Source organism: Blennius ocellaris, assembly GCF_963422515.1.
Source record: "Blennius ocellaris genome assembly, chromosome: 13".
Classification (NCBI taxonomy): Eukaryota; Metazoa; Chordata; class Actinopteri; order Blenniiformes; family Blenniidae; genus Blennius; species Blennius ocellaris.
The window spans coordinates 11601790-11623564 of NC_137662.1; the positions used below are offsets into that span (position 1 = coordinate 11601790).

The 21775-nt window shown below is 40.6% G+C and overlaps 1 protein-coding gene across 3 annotated transcripts in view; it reads left to right on the forward strand.

Annotated features, from left to right (window-relative positions):
- The window catches only part of macrod2 (mono-ADP ribosylhydrolase 2), a 419737-nt gene that overhangs the window by 153155 nt on the left and 244807 nt on the right, over positions 1-21775 (forward strand). For all 3 annotated transcript variants that reach the window (XM_080507957.1, XM_080507958.1, XM_080507959.1), the window contains exon 5: positions 17296-17412. In XM_080507957.1, coding sequence (XP_080364083.1) covers positions 17296-17412 — 117 coding nt within the window. The remainder of the gene's footprint in view (positions 1-17295; positions 17413-21775) is intronic.

A 21775-nucleotide genomic window follows, 5' to 3' on the forward strand; every position in this document is an offset into this window, starting at 1 on the left:
GAAGCTAATTGAGGCTTATAAAGTGAAGCGTTGCCATCAAGAGACATCAGAGCATACACAGCTGCCCATATCCACCGTCTGGAATGCCATTAAGAAATGGTATTTTGGGAGAACTGCAGACATTTTTCATATTGTCAACAAAAATTCTCTGTAAGCCCGGGGCGTGGAGGAGCAAGTGAGTGGATGAATGAGGTTTAAATTGAGCTCCAAAATCTTTTAGTCTTTTGGATTGATTCTTGGGGCTGATCAATGGTCTTAAGCGAGGTGGCAGGAGTCTCATTCTCGCCACCAAAGGGCCGAGTTGAGACTGAGCACATTTATCGCAAGAACTTACGAGAAATAAAGCAGCAAAATTAATGGAAATGACCAATTGTGTCGATCTAATTCCAATTAGTGTGCATGCAATTTTCTTGCAACTTCAAAAATATACTTTGTAATTTGGAGTGATCTCATCTGATACCGAGTTCATATGTATTTGAAATTACCTTAATTTTACTTATTTTTTTGCAGAACTGAGTTCAACATATAGCTCAAACCTCCATATTATTCCTGGTTTATCATGTGGCCCTATAGGAAAATGAATTGCCCACTTGCACCCCTCAAAATACACCGCTTTCTAGAGAGGAAAGCTGTTTCAATACCCCTCACAGTCCTCTGTCCAAAACATCACATAACAATCTCCGGCAGATCTTAAACATGCTGCGTGTGCACAATAGTTTAAAAATAATCTCTGGATGTAAAGTGATCTGAAAGAAAAGGAAAATTCCTCTATCAAGAGTGAAGCGCTGAGCTGCTAGAAAAAGCTTGTGAAAGTGTGACATCTGCCAAGTGGGGTTACTGAGTACAGGCTTTTCAGTGTGCAGAATTATAGAATCATGTTTTAGTCTAATCCTTCTCCTTCATTAAATAAAAGATAGCTCAGCAAACACATGCAAGGTAACTGTTTTCACACACAAAAGTGAATTTGTGCTTGTCTACTACACTATGTAAATAGTCTGACTTATTTGTAGATAACTACGCATCATTTCGGATCCTGCCTGGGCACTTAGTGCCTTCTGTAGTCGTAAGAAGCTTGCACACTATGAAGGCAGCTTGGTTGGAATCACCTTCCTCCTCTTTGATGGAGATAAGCTGGTATATTGGTGTTGCTGTCTTCCATCATGCTGCCTGCTCCCTGGATCCCCGTCTAATTAGAGTGACGGCGATGAGATGGCCATAGCACCTGACAGAGATGGATGTCTACTATGGGGGGTGGGGGAGGAAGTAAAAAAAAAAAAAAAAGAAAGAAAAAGGATATGATTTTAACACTGACTGCTGACAGTCAGCCTGCTCTACAGCGATGCTGCCCCGGCCGCACACTGCTGATTGATTTGCATTGCAGATTGGATAGACGAGGAGAGAGGACCTGGCGAGCTTTTCAGACTGTCGCTGTCTTCAAGCCAGCATAATCCCCGAGTAGAGGCCCAGTACGCCTCTCACTCTTTCATTAATACGGGCGTGCCAGTACACCTGCCCGTCAGATAAGCATCCGAGGCAGCCACAATTGAAGTGTATCAGTCAGAACTTCTTACTGATGAATAGACTGCTGACCACTTGGTGATGTATGCCGTCGTCTGTGTGGCTTTTAGTCCCCACAGTAACTGTCGTGCTGTAACTCTCCCAGAGATTTCCTTGTAATTCAAGTTATGTGGTGGACTTCGCTATTATTGGCGATGACCTCGCAAACACAGCTTGTTTTAATATGCCACTTCAACCGTTTCCACTTCTGCTGCTGCTACAACAAGCTGTAAAAATGACAGCAAGCAAAGATGGGGTTTTCTTGAGCCTCGTAAAACAAATGCAGGGTTTATGTTTGAGAATACACAAATGGATAGACAGTAAAAAGTAGAGGAGTAAGAAAACACATGATTACATTAATCTTTGCTGAGCATCTGTGTGCCAAAGTTCATTTTGCTGGTCGTATGTTCAGTTGCATAAATGTTCCTAAATAACAGGATAGGATTATAAGCACCTTCATGTAGGAACACGTCTTCACTCGGCAAAGCTGGAAAACAGCATGTATAGCACCAACAGCTGCAGAGGTTTTTCTTCTGAGACACTGAAACTCTGTTGCTGGTGTCTGTGCATATCAAAATTTTTAACAGGGTTTTTTGATAGCATTGCCGGCTTATTTATTCTTCCTGTGCTTCCTTAGTGTTTCACTGGCTTGCAAGCACTCTAGTTTTGCTTGTTTTTTTTTATTTTATTTTTTTTATAATGAGATACTTTTTATATCTTCTATTCATTTTGATTTTAAAGGATACACTGTACACATTCCGAATGCTGGTGTATAAACAGAGGAAATTGTTGCCAGTTACAAAAAGAGAAAGTATTTAGGCCTGACTGTGTAAAATTGAGGTTCATTTTCTTAGCGCCTACTTTGGTTTTCACAGGCTGTAATTTCGACTACATAATATCAACTAACCACAATGTTTTCCTGCAAACTGCTGTTATTTTGCTTTAAGGACTAATTAAATATTCATCTGCCATCAGTGACGTCTGGATTTCAATCTGAAAGAAACTGAGACAGCATGTGTTGTGTGGTAATAGTGCGTCTGAATCGGAGTCCATTCAGGAATCATGTGTTTTGTCATTCGACGCCATGTCATGCTTATTTTCTTCCTGCAGATTGTTGTTTCCTGACAATACAATAAAAAAATACTGGATTCAACCAATGTCTAACCAGAACCATCAGCAAAACGAATTGATGAAAATGTGTTGGTAAATGTTACACCTTTGCTCTAAAATCCCCGCAGGGAAAGAACCCAGCCAAACATGTGGGCTGCATTCATATTTCAAGATTGATATGTTTTTACCCAGGTCTCAATTTGATGTTCCCTCTCTTTACTGTAGATCTACTCCCAAGCGGCTGTGTCGTCTAAATACCAACATTGTACACTGAAAAAGGCTTGTTGCATTTACATTAAGAGACAACACACTGCTGGTTTTACTGTATTTTAATGATCAAAGACATCAGTGCACAACCTCGGGGACCAGGCCACATACGGGTCCAACGTGGAATGACAACATCTCTACCTGACCACAACTACAAATGTAGACTTCAGAAATTGAGATGGATGGCAGTTTCTGATCCAGTTGATAGGTTTGATCCAGTTTGTGATTCTATATGTCTCAACCATATAGATACCATGCAGCAAGCAAAAATTCAACTATTTTCTCCGAGTGCCTGGACATGATCTTTTATTTTAGACAGTATATAAGGTATATAAGTAGCAAATGTTTCGCAATGAAATGAAGTTCAAACTCGACATAAGCGTCCTGGTTCTCACCTCATCTGTCCATGCTGTCTCTTCCTCCTCACCACCTGTTTGCCTGAATTTTCAGTGAAACATTCCTAAACCCGCTCTGAGGAGGAGATCACGTTGCCACAGCAGCAGATGCAAGATATCAGATGGTAATGCGCAGAGGTGATCAGGAGCTGATGATTGTCCAAACAGTGCATTTGGATACAAATGAGGCCCGCTAGTCACACATTGAATTAATACAATGGCAGTCTTGGAGGTCAGCTTGCACTGATCAGATTGTTTGTGGGCTTCAGCTTGCAGCTTTTCCACCAAACACTTGAGCAGTTTCCCACACAATCCGTAAAATGCCAACAGTGTTTATATCTGCACTGAGGTAAAATATCTTTTCCACCACCCTCTTTTTTTTTTTTTTTTTTTTTTTTTTTAGGTACAGTAAGCTCTGACAAACAAAATCAGATTTTAATAATATCTTAATCTCTTCTTTATTGGCTTCAGCAATTATGCCATAAATGGATTTACTATATCCTATCTTTGTATGAGATGTGGAAAATGAATCATAACCTGCTTAACGGCTATGAGAAAACCATCAGATTAGCTTCAAAACAAAGGAGTACCACGCTATCTTTTTCGCATCCATCACTGCTGCTTCACTGCTACGATGACATATATGCTGACCTGAGAGATTTAAAGTCAGAATTGATAACTAATATCCTGAGAGGTGACATGGCGCACTGTATTGTAAGTCCACATATCATTTGTGGAAGGTCGGCGGCTTCCATCACAGCCTTTATAACTGCTATCCAGCTTTGGTGCTGTGTGATACTGAAAATTTAATGATGAGTTTTTTCTTTTTCTTCTTTAATACCCCTGTAAAGTGTATTGTACCTTGATATGTAAACAGCAATAACTCTTATCCAATCTTAAAATCTCGAAAGATGACCACACCATTCAATGTTCTTTTTTGGGAGATTTCATCTTTTTAAAATGCTCCAAATGGGGAAGAAGAAAAAAAAGGTCTATATTATTTCTGCATCAAATGCCCATGTTGGCACTTCTTGGATTACAAAGCACTTTGGACACGGGGGTTTATTTTGCACTGGTGGGGGGTGGTGGTTTAATATTAATTGGCAGCAGGCCAAAGTTGTTAACAAGCAGCCCTCTGAACGCTGTCGCTGTGGACGCCGTTTGAGCGTTTCTATGTGGATGAGAAAACTTGTACTGCACGGGTGAGTGACTGCCCACCGGAGAGCGGGGACAGGGCTCCTTCGTGATATGGTTGAACGGAAGGGTGACCAGGCATCCCTCTCATTATTGGACTTGTCACTGTCACTCACAACGGCCTGAGTGACAGAAGACCCCATTACCCTCTGAGATTCATCTTCACCCTTCAGAGATAAGGCAGCTTTTCTCGTCATGTCTGAGGTCGACACTGATGGTGGGGGGGGGGGGGGGGGGTGCTGCTTCAGTTGCCTCATTTACATACTCTAACTCATTAACTTTTGACTTGAACATATGCAACAGTGATACTCGCATATATGGTTTTACCAATGTTTCCACAACATACTAACATTTTTGACTCAGGTGATTTTTGTTTTTGGCCATATTTTCAAGAAAAGGCCACTTTTGAAATAGCCGGTAAGTATGTTCAAACTGGTGTTCCCCGGAGGAAAATTATCTACTTAATTAAAAAGACCAGCAGGAAAGACTTGGAATCATGACGGTATAATTATAAAAGCCCCATTTCTGTTAATCCTTGGCTCTGCAGCGAGCAACCTCACATGACGGAGCCAGGCCGCGGCCAATAGTGAGGCGCTGAGACCACACAGGGCTTTTTACAAGTGGAGCAATGTGAATATGACAGGACTTAACTGAGGATCTGGGGAGCTGAGAGCAAACCCAGAGGTCTGCTCTGGGCTTTTTACACAACAGAGCCGGGCGAGAAACGCACTGTCAGACCATTTATGAAGGACATGGAGTCAAGAGGCGACTCACAGGCGTGTGTATAAGTCATGACGATGAATAGTGTGCCAACCGCCGACCCAGGGGTATAGAGATCTTCACTACTGCGGCTTGGGTTGTTTTAATTCCAAAGCTAACGTGCTCTTTATAGCAGCTATCTTGTTAGAAAAAAAATCTGAAACGTTCAAAGTGTCAAAACGTTTTGGAAATCTGGTTAACAGTGATTTGATACATTCACCATATAGTAAATCATGGACGAAGATTACTGCTGAGCTTAGAGTTTGCATGAAGGTGGACTCTTGTCCTGTGCCGCTCGGTCTCCACGTCGTGGATCTTTGATTTGTGTCCCACAGCTGGGCCTGGGAAAGACGTTTGGTGGGCAGCTGCAGATGCTTAATCTCCCCTGCACTGACACAGGCTCAATTAATAGATAGCACACTTTGGGATTCTGCAGGAAAGTTGTCAGGGCCTCATCAGATAAATCACAGGAGAGGAATCCACACAGGCTATCGCAGGCTTTGGCCCCGCTGGCCTGCTTCACTTTTGTTTGCTTAGCTTAGACTACAGAAAGGTGATGATTTTGTAGCGGCGATGCACGCAGGGGATCTCTTTCCACAAGTGCTTTGATTGCCCTGAATTATAGACTACAGTTATAGGAATCTCCATAATTATGTTTTTGTTTTTAAGCAATCAGTATAATTGCTGTGTAACGCTTAGGAACTTATCACACTTTAAACTTTAATACGTTACAGAGCGTGAAGCCGACGTGTAATTCAATGACGATCATAAAAACCCGCACTTCCCTTAAGATACTTTTCACTGACAACCATCAAAGACAAAGATCTATTTTGTACTCCAGCAGTTTTCCCCTGGTTTTTATTTTTCTCCTTTTAATCATCTTGTTTACACTTTCAGCAAATTGAAATGAATAATCATCTGGAGAAATCATTTCAACGGAAAGAAACACGCTTAAGTATGATTTCATTGATTCTAAGATTTAACCTTAACTTTTTAATGTATATTCTTTTCAAGCAGATATCACATTGATCTTGGCGGTTTAAAAATAACGAAATAAATTAAATGAAATAAATAATCAAACTTTATTTTAACTTCTGTATATTTTGTATCCAACTTTTTTCCCGATGCAGATCAGATGTATGTATATCAGGCTGCCATTATAGGGACAAACGCTTTCTTGGATTCTGCATTCTAAAGTTCTATTTACATTTTTGTTTATACATCTTATTATCTCCTTTTCCAGCATGGCTTGGTTCTTAATGCAGTAGTCTGTCTTACATCTTAACAATGTTTACCGTTGTTATTTCTGAGTTATGTAACTCTTTAATTAAGACAGTGCTGGCATTCACTATTATCACAGAATAATACATCAGCCAAACGTTGCTGTCTTGTGACTGTAAATAAACTCTTGAGCTGGTATCTCATTGATTTAAGAATGTATCAAAAGTAACCAATTTACTTTCTACTTGTAGAACAGGTGTGTGTTTTTGTACTAGAACTTTCTGGATGTTGTCACACGTGTTTTAAAAAAAATGCATTTATTATATTTTTTATTTGCTTCAACATACTTTCATACCAAGAGTCATTGAGAAAGGCAGTGCAACTCCAGACATGTTTGCTTCCGCCACAGGCAATGTGAACATACAGTATCAAGAATCTAATAAGCTAAATTAATAAAAAATAAAATCTAATAAAAAAAAAGTGTTGGAGGGACATAAAAAAATAACCACATATAAAACAAAAAATGGTGATGATACGAATGTTACAAGCTATAAAAAAATCTGATGACTGATGATATGTCAAGGGGGTATGTAACCTTTCACCCAAAGTTAAAACAACTAATTTTGCCAGAGGGCCACATGAGAAAAATGAGAACTACTACTGTGAACCGAGACATAAGCTGACTTGGGTTTTGCTCAATAAGAATTGTCTTTTGATAAAAATATGTTTTTTTTTTTTTTTTTAACTTTTTAAATTAATTTGTATGAGTTAATGTTGGTCTGTGTGACTTTTACTCAGTCTCTCTGTATTCTCCAGGAAATCATGATTGCAATTTTTTTTTTTTTTTTTAATTTTGGTTCAGTAGATAATACTTTTTGTCATTAACCATCTTTTTTTTCCAATGTGAAACACCAATTTTGCAAGGTAACAATTGTTAGCTTTTCCAGTCAAGGTGCGAGGCCCAACCAATAACGTATCAATGGCCAATGATTTTATAAAGCCAATTATTACAATAATTTTTATTAGATTTCCCAGTGATACTCTTATTGCTGGTCAAGCAGAGCTTGGAGGCTAATTGGTAGACCCAGGACATAACCAGTGCATCATGGGGAATGCATGCACGTTGGTTCAGATCTTTAAAGTCTCTCTTAAACCTCGACACATGTTTTTAGACTGTGGGCGAAAACTGGGGGGAACATGCAAACTGCACAGAATTTGAAGGCAAACCAGGAAAATGCTTGATAGGTGTCAAGAATACTGACCACTGTAGGACTGTGCAACCCCAACCCCCCATGGATAATAGATGTATAAAACATTTTTTCCTTTTCCTCCCCTATTGGAGATGTACATAACATGATTAGATCTGTGGAAGATCTCATGTCATCTGTTTCTGACGAGTGACATGAGATCAACCAGTGCCTGGTTTAAGGTTTAGGGTGTTATTTGTGTTGGACACCTCTAAACATTTTCTCCATTAGCAAGTCAAGACTGAAAAACACTGGAAGCAGAAATTAACTTGAACTCCAGCTTATATTATAAACAATTATGTTCTCTGTAGCGTTGCCTTTGCCTTTTATTGGCTGCGCTAATGGTGGGGAACAGACATCCATAACCTGCGCTTTCACAGGGAAATATACAGCCAGAGTAATGATCAAAAAACACAAAACTTTTTGTTTTCACCTCATAACTTACCTCTGCTGCTGCTTTACGAGTGCTAATGTATTGTACATGACTTTGCTGAAGAGGCACCTGCAAAGAACCATGCATAATAGCAACAGCTGTTCATGCATTTTAATTCAAAGCGCTAGTCCTTCATTGAGAGGCTCCATCTTTCTTTGTTTCTGTAATTATGGACTTGCCAGAGAGTTTGGCCTGGAGATCCGGGATACCGGAGCATCAGCCATGCTTGTTTTCACTCCACGCTAGCATTAAAGCTGGCTATTCAGATTGCTTAATAATTACACACATTTGTCTCGTACTGTCGACTGTTGTAGCTTTTCACAGCACCGGATCCATTGAACAAAGTGCATCTGTTCCAACTCTCACCTCTAGCCAGGTTGTTCTTAGAAAAGCCATCCTTTACCATCCTGCAGCGGGGTCTCTTGGGGGACTCAAAAGATGAACTTTGTGCAGGAAAGTAATTTATGATGAAATTGGCCCGGGTCGGCTCAGGAGGCTGTGTTTTCCACCAATGTTTTCTCAACATCAGTGTGTCCCTTATTAGCCGAACTTCTCAAAGAGACCAATTTCTTCAGGAGGTGACATTTAATTATGTATGGAGGAAAATGTGTGTGTTCTATTGATCCCAGATAGTTCTTTGGTCACAGAAAAACTGGTTGTATCAGTGTGGAACTGGTACAGTTTTCAATATATCCCCTCCCCAAAAAAAACATGTACGACTCAGTGATGTGGTAGGCCTCCATTAAAGTTAGGCTAGAATCTCATGCTTCTAATCAATAATTCACATCTGGGTTTGACTCTTCATCTATTCCAAAGGGAGCCCTTTACTTTCAGCAGTGGGATGAGGGAGAAAAGCTGTTTTTACTCTATTTTCTCTGGTAACTGATTTGCTCTCAGACCCACTGAGATGAGGGGGGGGTTACTGATAGACAATGCTGCCTGATGATATAGAACACGTTAACTACTTTTTAACATAACTTTATGGCCCTGGTAAACCCTCATTGTACCTCTTATTTGGTCACCTACAGTGAGGTAAAAGCAAATGAATCACATTTTATGCTATTCAGATTCACCTTGATTTCCCAAGGAACCATATAAAATTGTTTTAGTGTAAAGATTAACCTTCAAAACAGTCGTGGCCTACTATGAATGATTTCTTTCTTCTTTTCATTTTAACAACAATAATGTAACATAGATTGTTACTCTGCAAGTGTCATGTGTGCATGCACGCATACTCACACAATACACTGACTGTTTCACATCATTCTGTGTAGAGCCTCACTCGCTCCATGTAGCTGTAAAGGTAAAGCCAAGGTGCCAAAGGTAATCTAACCTAGGCGACGAGGCGATAATAGTCACTCCGATGGATTCCTACTTTATAATAAGAGAGTGGAAGATGAGTCAAAGATGAAAAATGTGTGTGATATTGAGGCAGGAAGTTGTAAAAAGGTCTGTGTTCATCCGTGATTATTAGTGCACCTCAAACCAAGTTGTGAAAGAATGCTTTGCGACTGAGACAGAATAATGGAAAACACTGTGGGATCAGCTGGATAGTATATGCGGTTGTGAGTCGATGACACAAATGCTATTTTGGAAGATGGTCTCTTGATTACACGTTGCCACCTTTTCGCTGGTCACCTCTTCACCTGCAGATATTGAGCCAGTCGTTTCACGAGCCCCCGCCAATGCCAGCTTAGTTACAGGCATTGTGTTTGCATTTCCTTTTGGGTGTGTACAGTTTACCTATGCTCTGAGGAAATACAAATCATTACAACTCAGGCATGCAAACTACAATGGAGACCTGGAAACCAGACAGGGGTGCTTGTCACAACTGATTTGAATAATCGTTTGCTGATACTCCGTGTCTTATTGACTTACTACAGTTTGCTACCGGGATGTCGGCGGAGTTTAAAGTGATACTTATTATTGTGTCAGTAGATAGACAATCCCGTTCCTATACCGTTGCCACTGACAAGATTTGGCATCCATACCTCTTATAACCATAAATCCTTGAACAATAGTTGTCAAACCCTTTGCATTGTTTACCACCTGAAAAAATGTTGAGCTCCACAAGTACCGCCATGATGTGGGCCACCTTTGACATAGCGTGAGGTAGGCTCACCTGATTAGCTGTGGATAGTTCACAAAGGAAACATGTTGGCTCCTATTTTTTCTTTTTCTTTAATTATTGATAACTTCTAGCAGGAACACACACAGTATAAAGAGCTCTCAGTGCATACAATGAAAACTAATTATGAAGACTTAAATATACATTTCCTGTTACATATTTCACTTTTCACTTTATTTAAGTTTTGAACTATTTTAATGCTTTCACCCCCCCCCCCCCCCCACACACACACACACACACACACACACACACGCACACACACACCAGTAATAAAGCAAAATTAAAAAAAACGCCAGATATTGTAAGTAAAAGGAATTTTACAACTAGTACTTAATGGAGAACTTAATTTGGCACTGCATTTCTTTGGCAGTTACTGTGGCCATAAAATTGAAATAAATCCAGCTCTTAGTCATTAAAGGGTTGGATTTTGGTGACTAAAGGTCTTACAGGATGCTCTGTTCACTGATATTCATCTTGTCAATGCTTTTCGGGTTTAAGAAAAATAACCAACACTCCCGTCATGTAAAACCAACGCAGGTGGTTGTGTTTTAGCATGTCAGGGACTGACTGACTCCGCTACTTCAGACGGGCCGTTAAAACAACATCTTTAAATGTGTAGACTGAGTCTGTCACTGTTATCCCAGAGAGTTCAGCACGGCTGGGGTTTGGCACCGAGGTGTCCGCAGCTGTCAGACGCCAGATTTCGAACAACAGTGTCACATGAGCTGTGGAAACCTAACCTGGCATTCCCTTAACGGCTCTGTAACAACGGCGTGAAGATCATCCACTCTCCTGATGTGTCCACCTCCTCCAAGAGTAAACTCTTAGTAGCGTCGCGGTCCATTATTTCCCTGAATAGCACATATTCTCTCAAAAATGACAGTATTATGAGCTATTCTAAGACAAATGTGTATCTTTGCTATAGTGCAAATTAATCCTGACTGGGGGACGATCCAAGAAAGAAAACTGTGGAAGCAGAAGGTGGAAAAGTGTAGTGGAGATTGTCAGAAGCTGTGATTTTTATCAACTGCAGTGCATCTTATTATGTGAGGGAATAAAGGGGGCATGTTATGACAGAATTAACCGAATAGACACATATTGATCCTCACAGGAAGCTTAAGTGTTTTGTCTTCATGTAGATTTTAACCTTTGCTTGTGAAGGTTGCCACATTAATTACAGCACAGTGGAAGTTTGCTTTTTAAGACATCAAATAGTTGTGTTCTTTTCTCATCTCAATCAATAATTTGAGAAACAAACATTACTGCTTTAATGAGGTCCTTCTTCCTGCCAGCCTCTCTCTATGTTATGCACATTCACCACGGGGATGTGTGGAGTACAGTCAGTATGCGGAATCACTAAGTAGCTCCACTTGCTTAAGGGTACCTCAGTGGACGACTCTTCTTCAACTGCTTTATGTTCATTTAAACCAAAAACCCAAATTAGGCTCTGTTATCGATGTGACCCGTGTTCATTATAACGATGCTGAAAATGTAACCTGCTATTTTCTTTAAGCTCTTTCGCAGAGAATGCTTCCGATCTTTACTGAATTATACTTCAGTTTGGGCCTAACGATAACAATAATAACAGGGGGGTTTCCACTGCCCTGCAGGAACCTGTGATTGTTGTGTCATTCATCCCGGTTCCTGCTTACATTGCAGTGCACAGGGAATTGCAAGTCAACTAAGCCTGAGGTATTTTATATCACTTTGGAGAGTAACATCTGTGACTATCTGCCTGGTACACTATTAGCCCAAATCCCCTGTTTACCTGGGAATTATGGGTAAAATGGAGATTATTATCCCTTTCCTGGGAACTTGGTTATAGTGGAGAGTGAGCTCAGGCTCCTGTTGCATCCAAAATTGCTGTGATTAGGACATATAATCCAGTATCACAAGGGAGTAACTACAATGGCTTGAACATATTCCACCTGACATTTAGTTCAGCCAGATCTCTGATTGGCACTTGATTAGCAACTAATCCATGTCATTATCTCCTTCAGTAAAATTAGTTGAGTAGAAAATGGTGTCGTAAATCACAGAGGTGGAATTGCAGAGGGGCTTTGATCAGTGTACAGCTCTAAAAAGTACTGCGAGCAGAGAGGGAATGTGTTGTTGCCATGGATACCACAAAAAAAATAGGTGAGAGGCAATATATGGCTCGATAGTTTGAGAAATGTTTGGCTTCATGTGGAAACGGCAGCTGTCAGTGAGAGAGAGTATTGATAAAAGTTTTGACTCTTGAGTTGCTGTTGCAAACATGATTGCATAGGTCGGAGATTATGTCTATCCATCCATCTGTCCATCCATCCATCTTCTATACCACTTTTAATCCTGTGAAAGGTCGAGGGGCTCTGAAGCCAATCCCAGCTTACTATGGGCGAGGGCGGGATCCTCCCTGGACAGGTCGCCAGTTCATCACAGGGGAAACAGACGGACAACCAGACACACTAACATTCACACCTATGGACAATTTTGGGTCACCAATTAACCTCACATGCGCTAAGCACTGCGCAACCATACGGCCCAGATTATGCCTCCTTCAAAATAAACAACCATTCCCCTTGGTTAGATTATGGACTGATATCCAGACTTCTCTATATCCTGTTCAGGTGGAATCCAGCTCATGCCCCCTCCCTCGTTGCCCACCCTGCACTGCCTCCTCTGGCTCCAGTCCTGAACCCAACCCTCAGAGGAGTGGGAAATAATTAGGAGAGAAAATTGCTGCTGACACTATTTCTGAAAAGCAGGGTATTGTAATGAGAGCAGAGCAGGTATTCATTGTGTCTGAGGGAGCGATTGAAAGCCCTTGGTTTTCGGGCTGCCTTGGAGAAGCCCGGGGAGAGTAAGCAGAGCTTTGCTGAGTCCCTTAATGCATGTGGGAACGGAGCCTTGAGAGGACGAGGCAGAGGTGTCTTCAACAATGGCAGGAGCCAAGGTTACAGCTGAGTAACTAATTCAAACTGCTCTAGACTGACACACACACTCGTACGCGCACACACTCGTCTCCTTTGTCTCTCTCGATACGTCTCCCCCTCTGTCTCTTGCTCTCTCCTTGTTCCCATTATGAGTTCAGAGGAATGCCGTCCAGCCACCGCTCAAAGTTATCTTCATTAGCTGTGTGGACTTGCTGGAGTGGCTGCTCTGGGAAGCTTTCTGTGAGCAAGGCACTCGGAGAAGATGAATACATGTTTTGTCCCACATAGGCCGGGCCTAAAGCAGCAGCAGGCTGCACGGAGAGATAGATGAGGTATTAACCATTGTATTTTTCAGCAGAGGCTAAGGAAGCCCACGAGTGGGCTTGACAGAAGCAGATGCTGTCACCTGAATATTAAGCCATGGTAAATCAATTGTGTTCTATAAGGAAGTCCTAATAGGCCTTGTGAAACAGACACTGTACCGTGCGCCACCGATCGTGCGTCGCCTCGCACAGCACACGTTTCACAGAGGGGCTTCTGCTTGACATGCGAGTTCATCCTGAAAGCTTGGATGAGAGAGGCGGAGAGAAAGGTCGCTTTGATCGCCTTTAAGTACTGTGATGCAGGTGCACCATCAGGATGATGGGATTTCTCTCTCTCTCTGTCTCGCTCAGTCTCTCTCTCACGCGATTACTGCAACTAGATATGATGAAATAGGAACACAGGACTAATTGCGTTCAGAAGTCCTTTTGAGACTTCTCCAACACATGGGGTTATAAATGATGACTTCATTAGATACATGGCATTTAGTTGAGTTTAGACCATGCTGCTACAATACGAAACTCTTTGATATTCTTCAGGAAAAAAAAAGAAAGAGAAAAAAAGTCTGATGGCTATGACACAAAATGTATGAAAATAAGTTATTTGTGGATGTCGATGCCAACACTAGAAGGAACTTACTTGTCCTCATTTCTCAAGTGAAAGTAAATTCCATTCTCAGTTAATGAGAAACTGAAGCTGCCTTTGTACTGTTGCAGGCATCCATATTGTACAAATCCACTGGGGATAATGCTCAGATCCCACTTAAATGAGAAAATAAATTGATGGCCAAATTGCATGTGGGTCATATCTCCACTTATGGGAGCTCAGATCTGCTCTTAGTTGTCTAAATAATGGACACGGAGAGACGTGGTCCATCATCATGTTTTGTTTGCCGCACAATTCGCCATGTGGTCCAATCTGAGACTCCATAATCCATCAGAAAGCCTCTTTTTGTTTTTGCGCATCTTTACACCTCAGTGCAGCTCATCCCGAGTTGCAATGAAATAACCACACACATTACTCACAAGGCACACGCTGTAGTCCACCCTTTCTGAGAAGAGGTCTAAGTAAAGCAGGTAAATTAAATCTGTAGCTTTACCATTCAGGAGTCTGGCAGCCAGCCAGGTATGTTCAGCATCTTCTCCATTTCCAAGCACGGTGAACAAATTTCCAAGCTTTTAGGAGCTCGCAGGCGTGTGTCCACGATGACACACTCAGCAGCATCGGAAAAAAGTAGCTTATGCAACCATGAACACAAGGAGTAGTGAAATGGAAGCTGAAACTATTATCTACAATTTCATTCCTCAGCTGCCGAGATGAAACCCAGAACCCCATATGTTGTTGTTGGGTTGTTTTTTTTTTTTTGTTTTTTTTTGGGGGGGGGGGTGTTGCTCACAAGGTGCTTATAGGTAAGAGATCAGCCATGCTTAGTAGTGATGAGAGGAAGCGTCTGTGCAGGATGGACTCCTGCGGGAACACTGTGAACTGGAGGGAGGGCAGTATTACATTTTCCTTACCTGGCTGGCTTTACACAACCATAAAAAGATCATAGCTTACTTTGCACCTGTTCGAGGGCACCCAGGATATATTTCTGCTCTCAAACTCTCGCTCCTGCAAGATACCGGGTTATAACACAGTCTTTTTTTTATTCCTAACTGCTAATTGGTTTTACATTGTACATACAAGGTACTTAAAATAGGCTCGTATTTTACCATTAGTGTACCAGCCTGGCACGTTTTCAGCTTTTTTTAAAACATTGGCTCCAGTTGGCATATTTCACAAGCAAATGACTCACCTGTCATCCAATAAAAATGCTGAAGATCTCAGAGCAATTAGCACTTTAAGATGGTTTCATTTTCTCATTTTCACCTGTCTTGTAAAAGTCCTGTCAATCTTTGGTGTTCACATTTCATTTGAATATGTAACAGTACAAAGCGTTGGGGAGGGGGGGGGGGATCAAAACAAAACAGGACAAATCTATTAAAGCATTTGATATTGCTCATCTAAGAATGCATATAGTAATATAATGATTATAAATTACAGTGGTTATCTGATTTTGAATGTGATCCTCCATCCGATTTACTGAAATGAATATCTTTCTGACTTTTAGAAGCTGTTTTTTTTTGTTTTTTTTAAGCCACACAGATTAAGAACAGGAGCCACATATGGTTCGGTTGTGCCATATATCCCATTTTTTTACACCCTCAAAAGGGGAAACAACATTTATATCATGTTTATCCAGATGGACCCAAAACAAAAATCCAAGTGCTCTTGAGGTTCCTGTTCAGCCTTTTGCATTCAGAAATGCATCTTTGAGAGGTGTTAAGAAGCAATTGTGATGCTAATAAGCGTGGCTGATGATAATGGCCAATCTTGTTTGCACAGTGGATATTGTCAAAAAAAAGGAGAAAAAAGCCAAGCCTCCAGCCAGCAATACATCCGTTCTATGCCGTGTTAAGTAGCTTTCATTGTCACTACAGCGATCCCTCCTCATATCCACATCACTGTCAGACTCGTGTTACTTTTTTGAAAAGCCATCAGGATTCGTCTCTGTCAGCTGCCTGTCCCTCAGTCCATTAAAGATGATTGATAGAGCTGGAAAATCTTCCGCCCAGCTGTTGTCGTTGACTCATCTCTGAGAAATTGAAAGGAGCACAGAAAAAGGACCATCCCTCATCAAAAGACCTTTTGTCTGCGTTGACGATGTGAAGCAAAATACATTTTTGAAGATAGTGTGTAGCTAATCTACACCCTCCCACCCCCGCTGCTATATGTGAATAATTATTACATTCCAGATGAAGATGGTGATTAGAGCCACATTTGGTCTATTATCAGACTATCAGACGGCTGTGTAAACATTGGTTATCCTGCAGGCTATCTCTAAACGCTTCGCCGTTTTTTTGCTTTGATAGATAAAGTTAGTCTGAGAGGCTCTTTTGGTCCAGTTTTAGTGGAGAGAAAGCAAAGAAAAGGCTTGTCTGTTTGTCCAACTGCTACTGTTCCTCCTCCTGGCTCTGTTATCCTCTAATGGCTTGTGAGGATTTTTACAGGACAACTTGAGGAGGATTTTATGATGTTTCACTGTGATTGATAACATGCTCTTGGAGGGATGTCAGGCTTTCAGAGACGGATAATGTGGATTTCTATCTCTCTGCCTTCTTGTGTAAGACGTGCCATCAATCAAGTGTATCGTGGCCTTAACCCGGTAAAATTAAAACCTTAGTGGGGGGGGGTCTCTGTAGAACCAGGACACACACATCAACAGGGAGCTCGACAGAATCAGAACACAGATCCACATCATGAGAGGCTCATGGCCGAGAACAGGGCAAATTCCCATCACAGGGAAGACAATGCAGTTAATGATCTGCCTGTGCATTGCTGTTGACAGAGGAGAGGGATTACAGGAAGAACAGTCTCATTTTCACTGTGTGTGGAGGCGTTATTAGATCCGAGCCCAGCTAATTTCATTCCTAAACTTGTCAATATTTACCAGCAACAGGCACAACACACTCTAGCAGACCCAGCGTCCCTACAAAGAACATTCTTCACTATAAAGCCGATTATTGGAAAGTGTAGAGATTCAGCAAGTCAAGTCAAAGTCACGAAGATCATTTATACCCAGTACTTTGTTGTTTCTTTTTCGCCCGATGGAGCACAAACTGCTAATTATCCCAGCTGCTGTTGAGGGGTTTGCATGTTTCTCCTCAGGTAGGCCTCACCTCCCTTTGTGTGTCTGTGTGTCTTTCAGTTGACGGTTGCATACACAAAGCGGCTGGGTCCTGCCTCTACGATGAGTGTCACTCGCTAAACGGCTGTGAAACGGGCAAAGCCAAGATCACCTGTGGCTTCGATCTCCCCGCAAGACGTGAGTACCTGTAATTACCGGCATTGTTTTGTTTGCTCGATAATGTGTGCACCGGGGCCTGTCGGGAATATTCTCATCAAAACTGTTCCTATCGAGAGCTGCATCAGTTGACAGTGAACATTGAGATTTAGTGGTAAACATTACAATGTTGAAACATTGTATTATACGCCATTAATCTATATTGTGTATTTTTTATAGATGGCCTCATTTTCTTCAAACTTAAAGTGCACAAACCAGCTGGCAGACTGCTCTGTGCTTCCACTAATGCAAAAAGTGGCATTTAATGAATTTTTAAAAAATGATCTGTTTGTGCACATCACTGGATTTGACGAAGGATTTTGTGATTTATGTGCATATGTATAACATATTTAAAAATGAGGTCATAGTTTTTGTGAAGTTTCTTTAAAAACAAATGCTTTTGGAAGTGAGAATCTAATTCTGCGCAAACACCCAATAGTTCTCACACACACCTGCATAATAATATCACATTTAATCAAAGTACAAGTGGCATGCTTTCAAAGTACAAAATAAAAAAAAATATTAAAAAAGAATATGATTATTTATTAAAGTTACTAATCCCATTTTTACTAAATAGAGGGAAGATATTTGGAAGATAATTAATATGTTTGGTGCTTGTTGTATGGCTGGATGGGGGTGTCAGCTGCAGACAAACAAAGACATTAAGGGAGCTATTAGTTGCTTAATTTGGTGGATTTTTCTTCCCTGATTTAGCTGGCTAACACATTGCATAACTCTTACTGTCACACCATTAAAAACATCAAAAGTGGGGCTGTGCTGTTTTCCTGCTCAATCAGGATCCAGTTTTGCATTCCACTTGTATGTTCTATCGTATTTCAATTGCTTCTATAGGACACATTACCCAGCTACTGTCTCTTCAAAATGCCACTTTTTAAACTTTTGTCACAAGCTTTTCGCCATGAGAACTCTAAATGGAAAATATGGGGTGGGATGTAAGAAATGTCACTTGGTGTAATTCGGTCGAGACAAACGTCCCAGCAGTCCTAACCTAACCCTGAAGGATTTCCATGAGACAGCCAGGAGAAGACATTTAGGCCCCGATGAAATTAGGTTGTGTTAATATGCTATGTCGTAAAGATGTCAAACAAATGGAGCAGATAAACTGTGAGTCAGTCTTGTGGGCGGTCAGTTCAAGAGTCTGCAGCTCCACAACAGGGTGCACCGTGACAATTTAATAACCTGCGATGTCACCTGGGAGCAATCATGCTGCCATTGGGTATCGTTACTGTAATTATCCTCTGCAAAACACCTTCTCCATGCCGATAACTTGTTCAAGATTGTGTACTACTTCACCAGGAACAGACAGTTCATTTTTAGTGAGGTGTTACTTCATATTAGAGCTATCTTTACTTCCAGCTGCTATCATCTTCCAACTCTGATCACTGTCATCATCGCCGTTGTCTCTCGTCTGCTGTTGGAAACTGACAGAAGCTTGACTTGTCTTTGTGAGCGCTCAGCTCTGACAAGACGCCACACTCTTTCCCAGAGTATATCCACTGTGTGGATTCTTCTCTTTTTAACATTAATTTGTGACTCTGACTTATTTGTTCCACCTACACAGACACACACACACACACACACACACACACACACACACACACACAGATGCACGTACCCCTGCACGTACGCAATATAAAGCCGACGTGATTGCAAACACTATTCAGAGTATGAAATCTCAAATAATAGTCTGTCCACCCCCTCAACACTGAACAAAGTAAACAAGACAACAGATAATTTTCACATTTTTTGAATTTCCCTAAATTCAGGGATGTCACACGTAGGCGGAACAAGAAAGGCTAAAAGCCTTCAGTGAAATGCAAGTGTATATTGGATTAATTGTACGTTAATGGACATATGTGGCGCAAGCTAAATACATAAAAATGATTGTAACACATTGTATTTGTTTGTTTGATCAAAATGATTAACTCCAGCAAACGTAGAGGATGGATGATGATAAAAATTATGGCCAGTGTCTGTTCACTCGTCACAAAGTGGCTTTGTTGGTTGCAACTGTAAATTCTGAAGTCTTAAGCAAAGGAAGGTAGATCTACTACATGCAATATGTACAGGAGCACTTCTGTTTCCGGTTTTGTATTATTCTGAACTTTTCATATTTTAAGTTTAACGTCCCGGTTTTTCAAATTATGCAATGACGAGACCCCACATGTCATAGATACCTCATATTTGGCTGAATGCTGAATTTCCTGAATATTTTTGAATTAAGATATATTTTTGTTCATGGCTGCTGGGATGTCAAGGCATATTTCTTTGTGTGCCAGTCAGAGAGTAATATTTGATGTCTGTGAAACGTCAATAATCTCAGAACTTGAAAGGACCAAAAACTATTCAGACCTGCAACTGAAAAAATTAAAATTATAGAATTTTCAAGAATTGAAATACATGTTTCAAATTTGTCTTTTTTGATCAATTTCTTCAAGACCAAAAAAGAGTTGAGGGACAGACGGTCATGAAAATGTGTCCTACCCAAAAAAAGTGAATCTTTAACGGGCCTGTCAAGATAGCACTGTCAGGTTTCAGAAACTGACCGGGCTGATGGCAGTCGAGACAAGAAGAGGAATATATTAGGGATAGATTCCATAGATCTCTGATTCTGAAAATATTTGCTGAAATAGAAATAAAGTAATTCTGATGTTGAATTTTGTCTGGCTTCATAGACATATTACTGTAACTGAATACAAATGTATTTGGGTATAAGCAAAATCAAGAGACTTGTGACTCACCTTGATTTGACTTTAATTGGTGGTGTCAGTGTGTTTATGTCGCTTTGTGGCTAATCTCTGCTATGATCTGAAACAGACTAAAAAAATATCATCACTGTTTACAGTATAATGTCCAATGAAGAAAAACTGCCGTAGCTAAACCCGAAAAAGATTAAACCAGGAACTTATTAAATCCACTGAAAGCCAGACAAAATATGCAGGTCTTTTTGTTTAGGGCTCTGCAATGAGACATAAAGCAGTGAAATATACACCTCTATGACAAAATCCACAAAACAGCATGGTTTCTCCATCAGTATTTTTATGATTTTATAGTCAATACTTCATCTCTTGTGTTTACTTTCAGTTCATAATTCCAATGTTCACAGCACTATTCATTATTAAGTTGTCTTACCTTCAGAGGTATAATTACTCTGCTTGTTTTGACAGAAGCCACAACAAACTCTTTGTGTGTGTTAAATATTTTTGTTTAATTTACTTGGTTTCATTGAAGGCTTTATTTGCCTGGAAACATGCATTTATTTAGACATCCATGTTATTATGAAGATTGTAAAATAGATAAGATGTGTGACACTGATTGAATGACAACATAAACATTAGACGAAAACATGTATTGGAACTGGAGCTGGTGAGTGTTTAAGAATAAAACACGTTAGATATTTCATGCAATGATTCCTAAAGGCTGTTTGGTGTGAAGACTTTTAAGAGTTGTAATAGTATTCTTTTATATGTTCAGTTTTAATTGGAAAAACAACTTGTGACGTGGCCAGTGTCGGGACTATATTTTCCACTGAACGAGCAATCACGCCAACTTTAATTTTGTGATTATATGTTTTCGTTAGAAAAAGGACAGAGAGGGTTGTCTGGGTCATGAAACACTGTCATTGGACAACTGAAGACCGGAAAGAGGTTTTATGAACTGATGAATCGAAATGTGAAACCTATGGTTCATCACGCAACATCTCTGTACGCTTTGTGTGACATCAACTGTCAACATGGAGGAGGAAGTGTGATGGTCTGAGGATGTTTTTTTTTTTCTGGATCCACGTCGGTGACTCATTGTCAGGTTTAGGCTACAGACATTTATTAAATCTGCAAGAAAGAAGAAGACAACACGAATGAGCTTTGGTTACTCGCGAGGAGAATGGCCTAGGAGCGTGTTCAGATTACACCTCCTACCCACTCTGAGCTTCAGACCATTCTCCTGCGTTTTTATTTCATTAAACAAAGGGGAGGGTTTACAGGATACACATCATAGTAACAAAACATTCTGTGAGTTTTAACAGTTTATCAACTATGAATACAATCAAAGGACATCCCGCGCATGGGACGTCGAGATGGCAGCTGTGTGGAAGACGCGGCTCATCTTGTTTATCAGCCTCGGTCAGGTTGACCTGCTCAGAACATGTGATTAGTGAGCAGCGCCTGAGAGGCGCTGCTAAGAGAGAATACACAGAAATAAGATAGAACTTGAATATGAATAGAATTAAGCACGAATATGGCAACTACATATAAAATTACTCTGACACTCATACAGATTGAGAGGCACCCTCATGTGCCAAAGGTGGCTACTTTGATGGATCAAA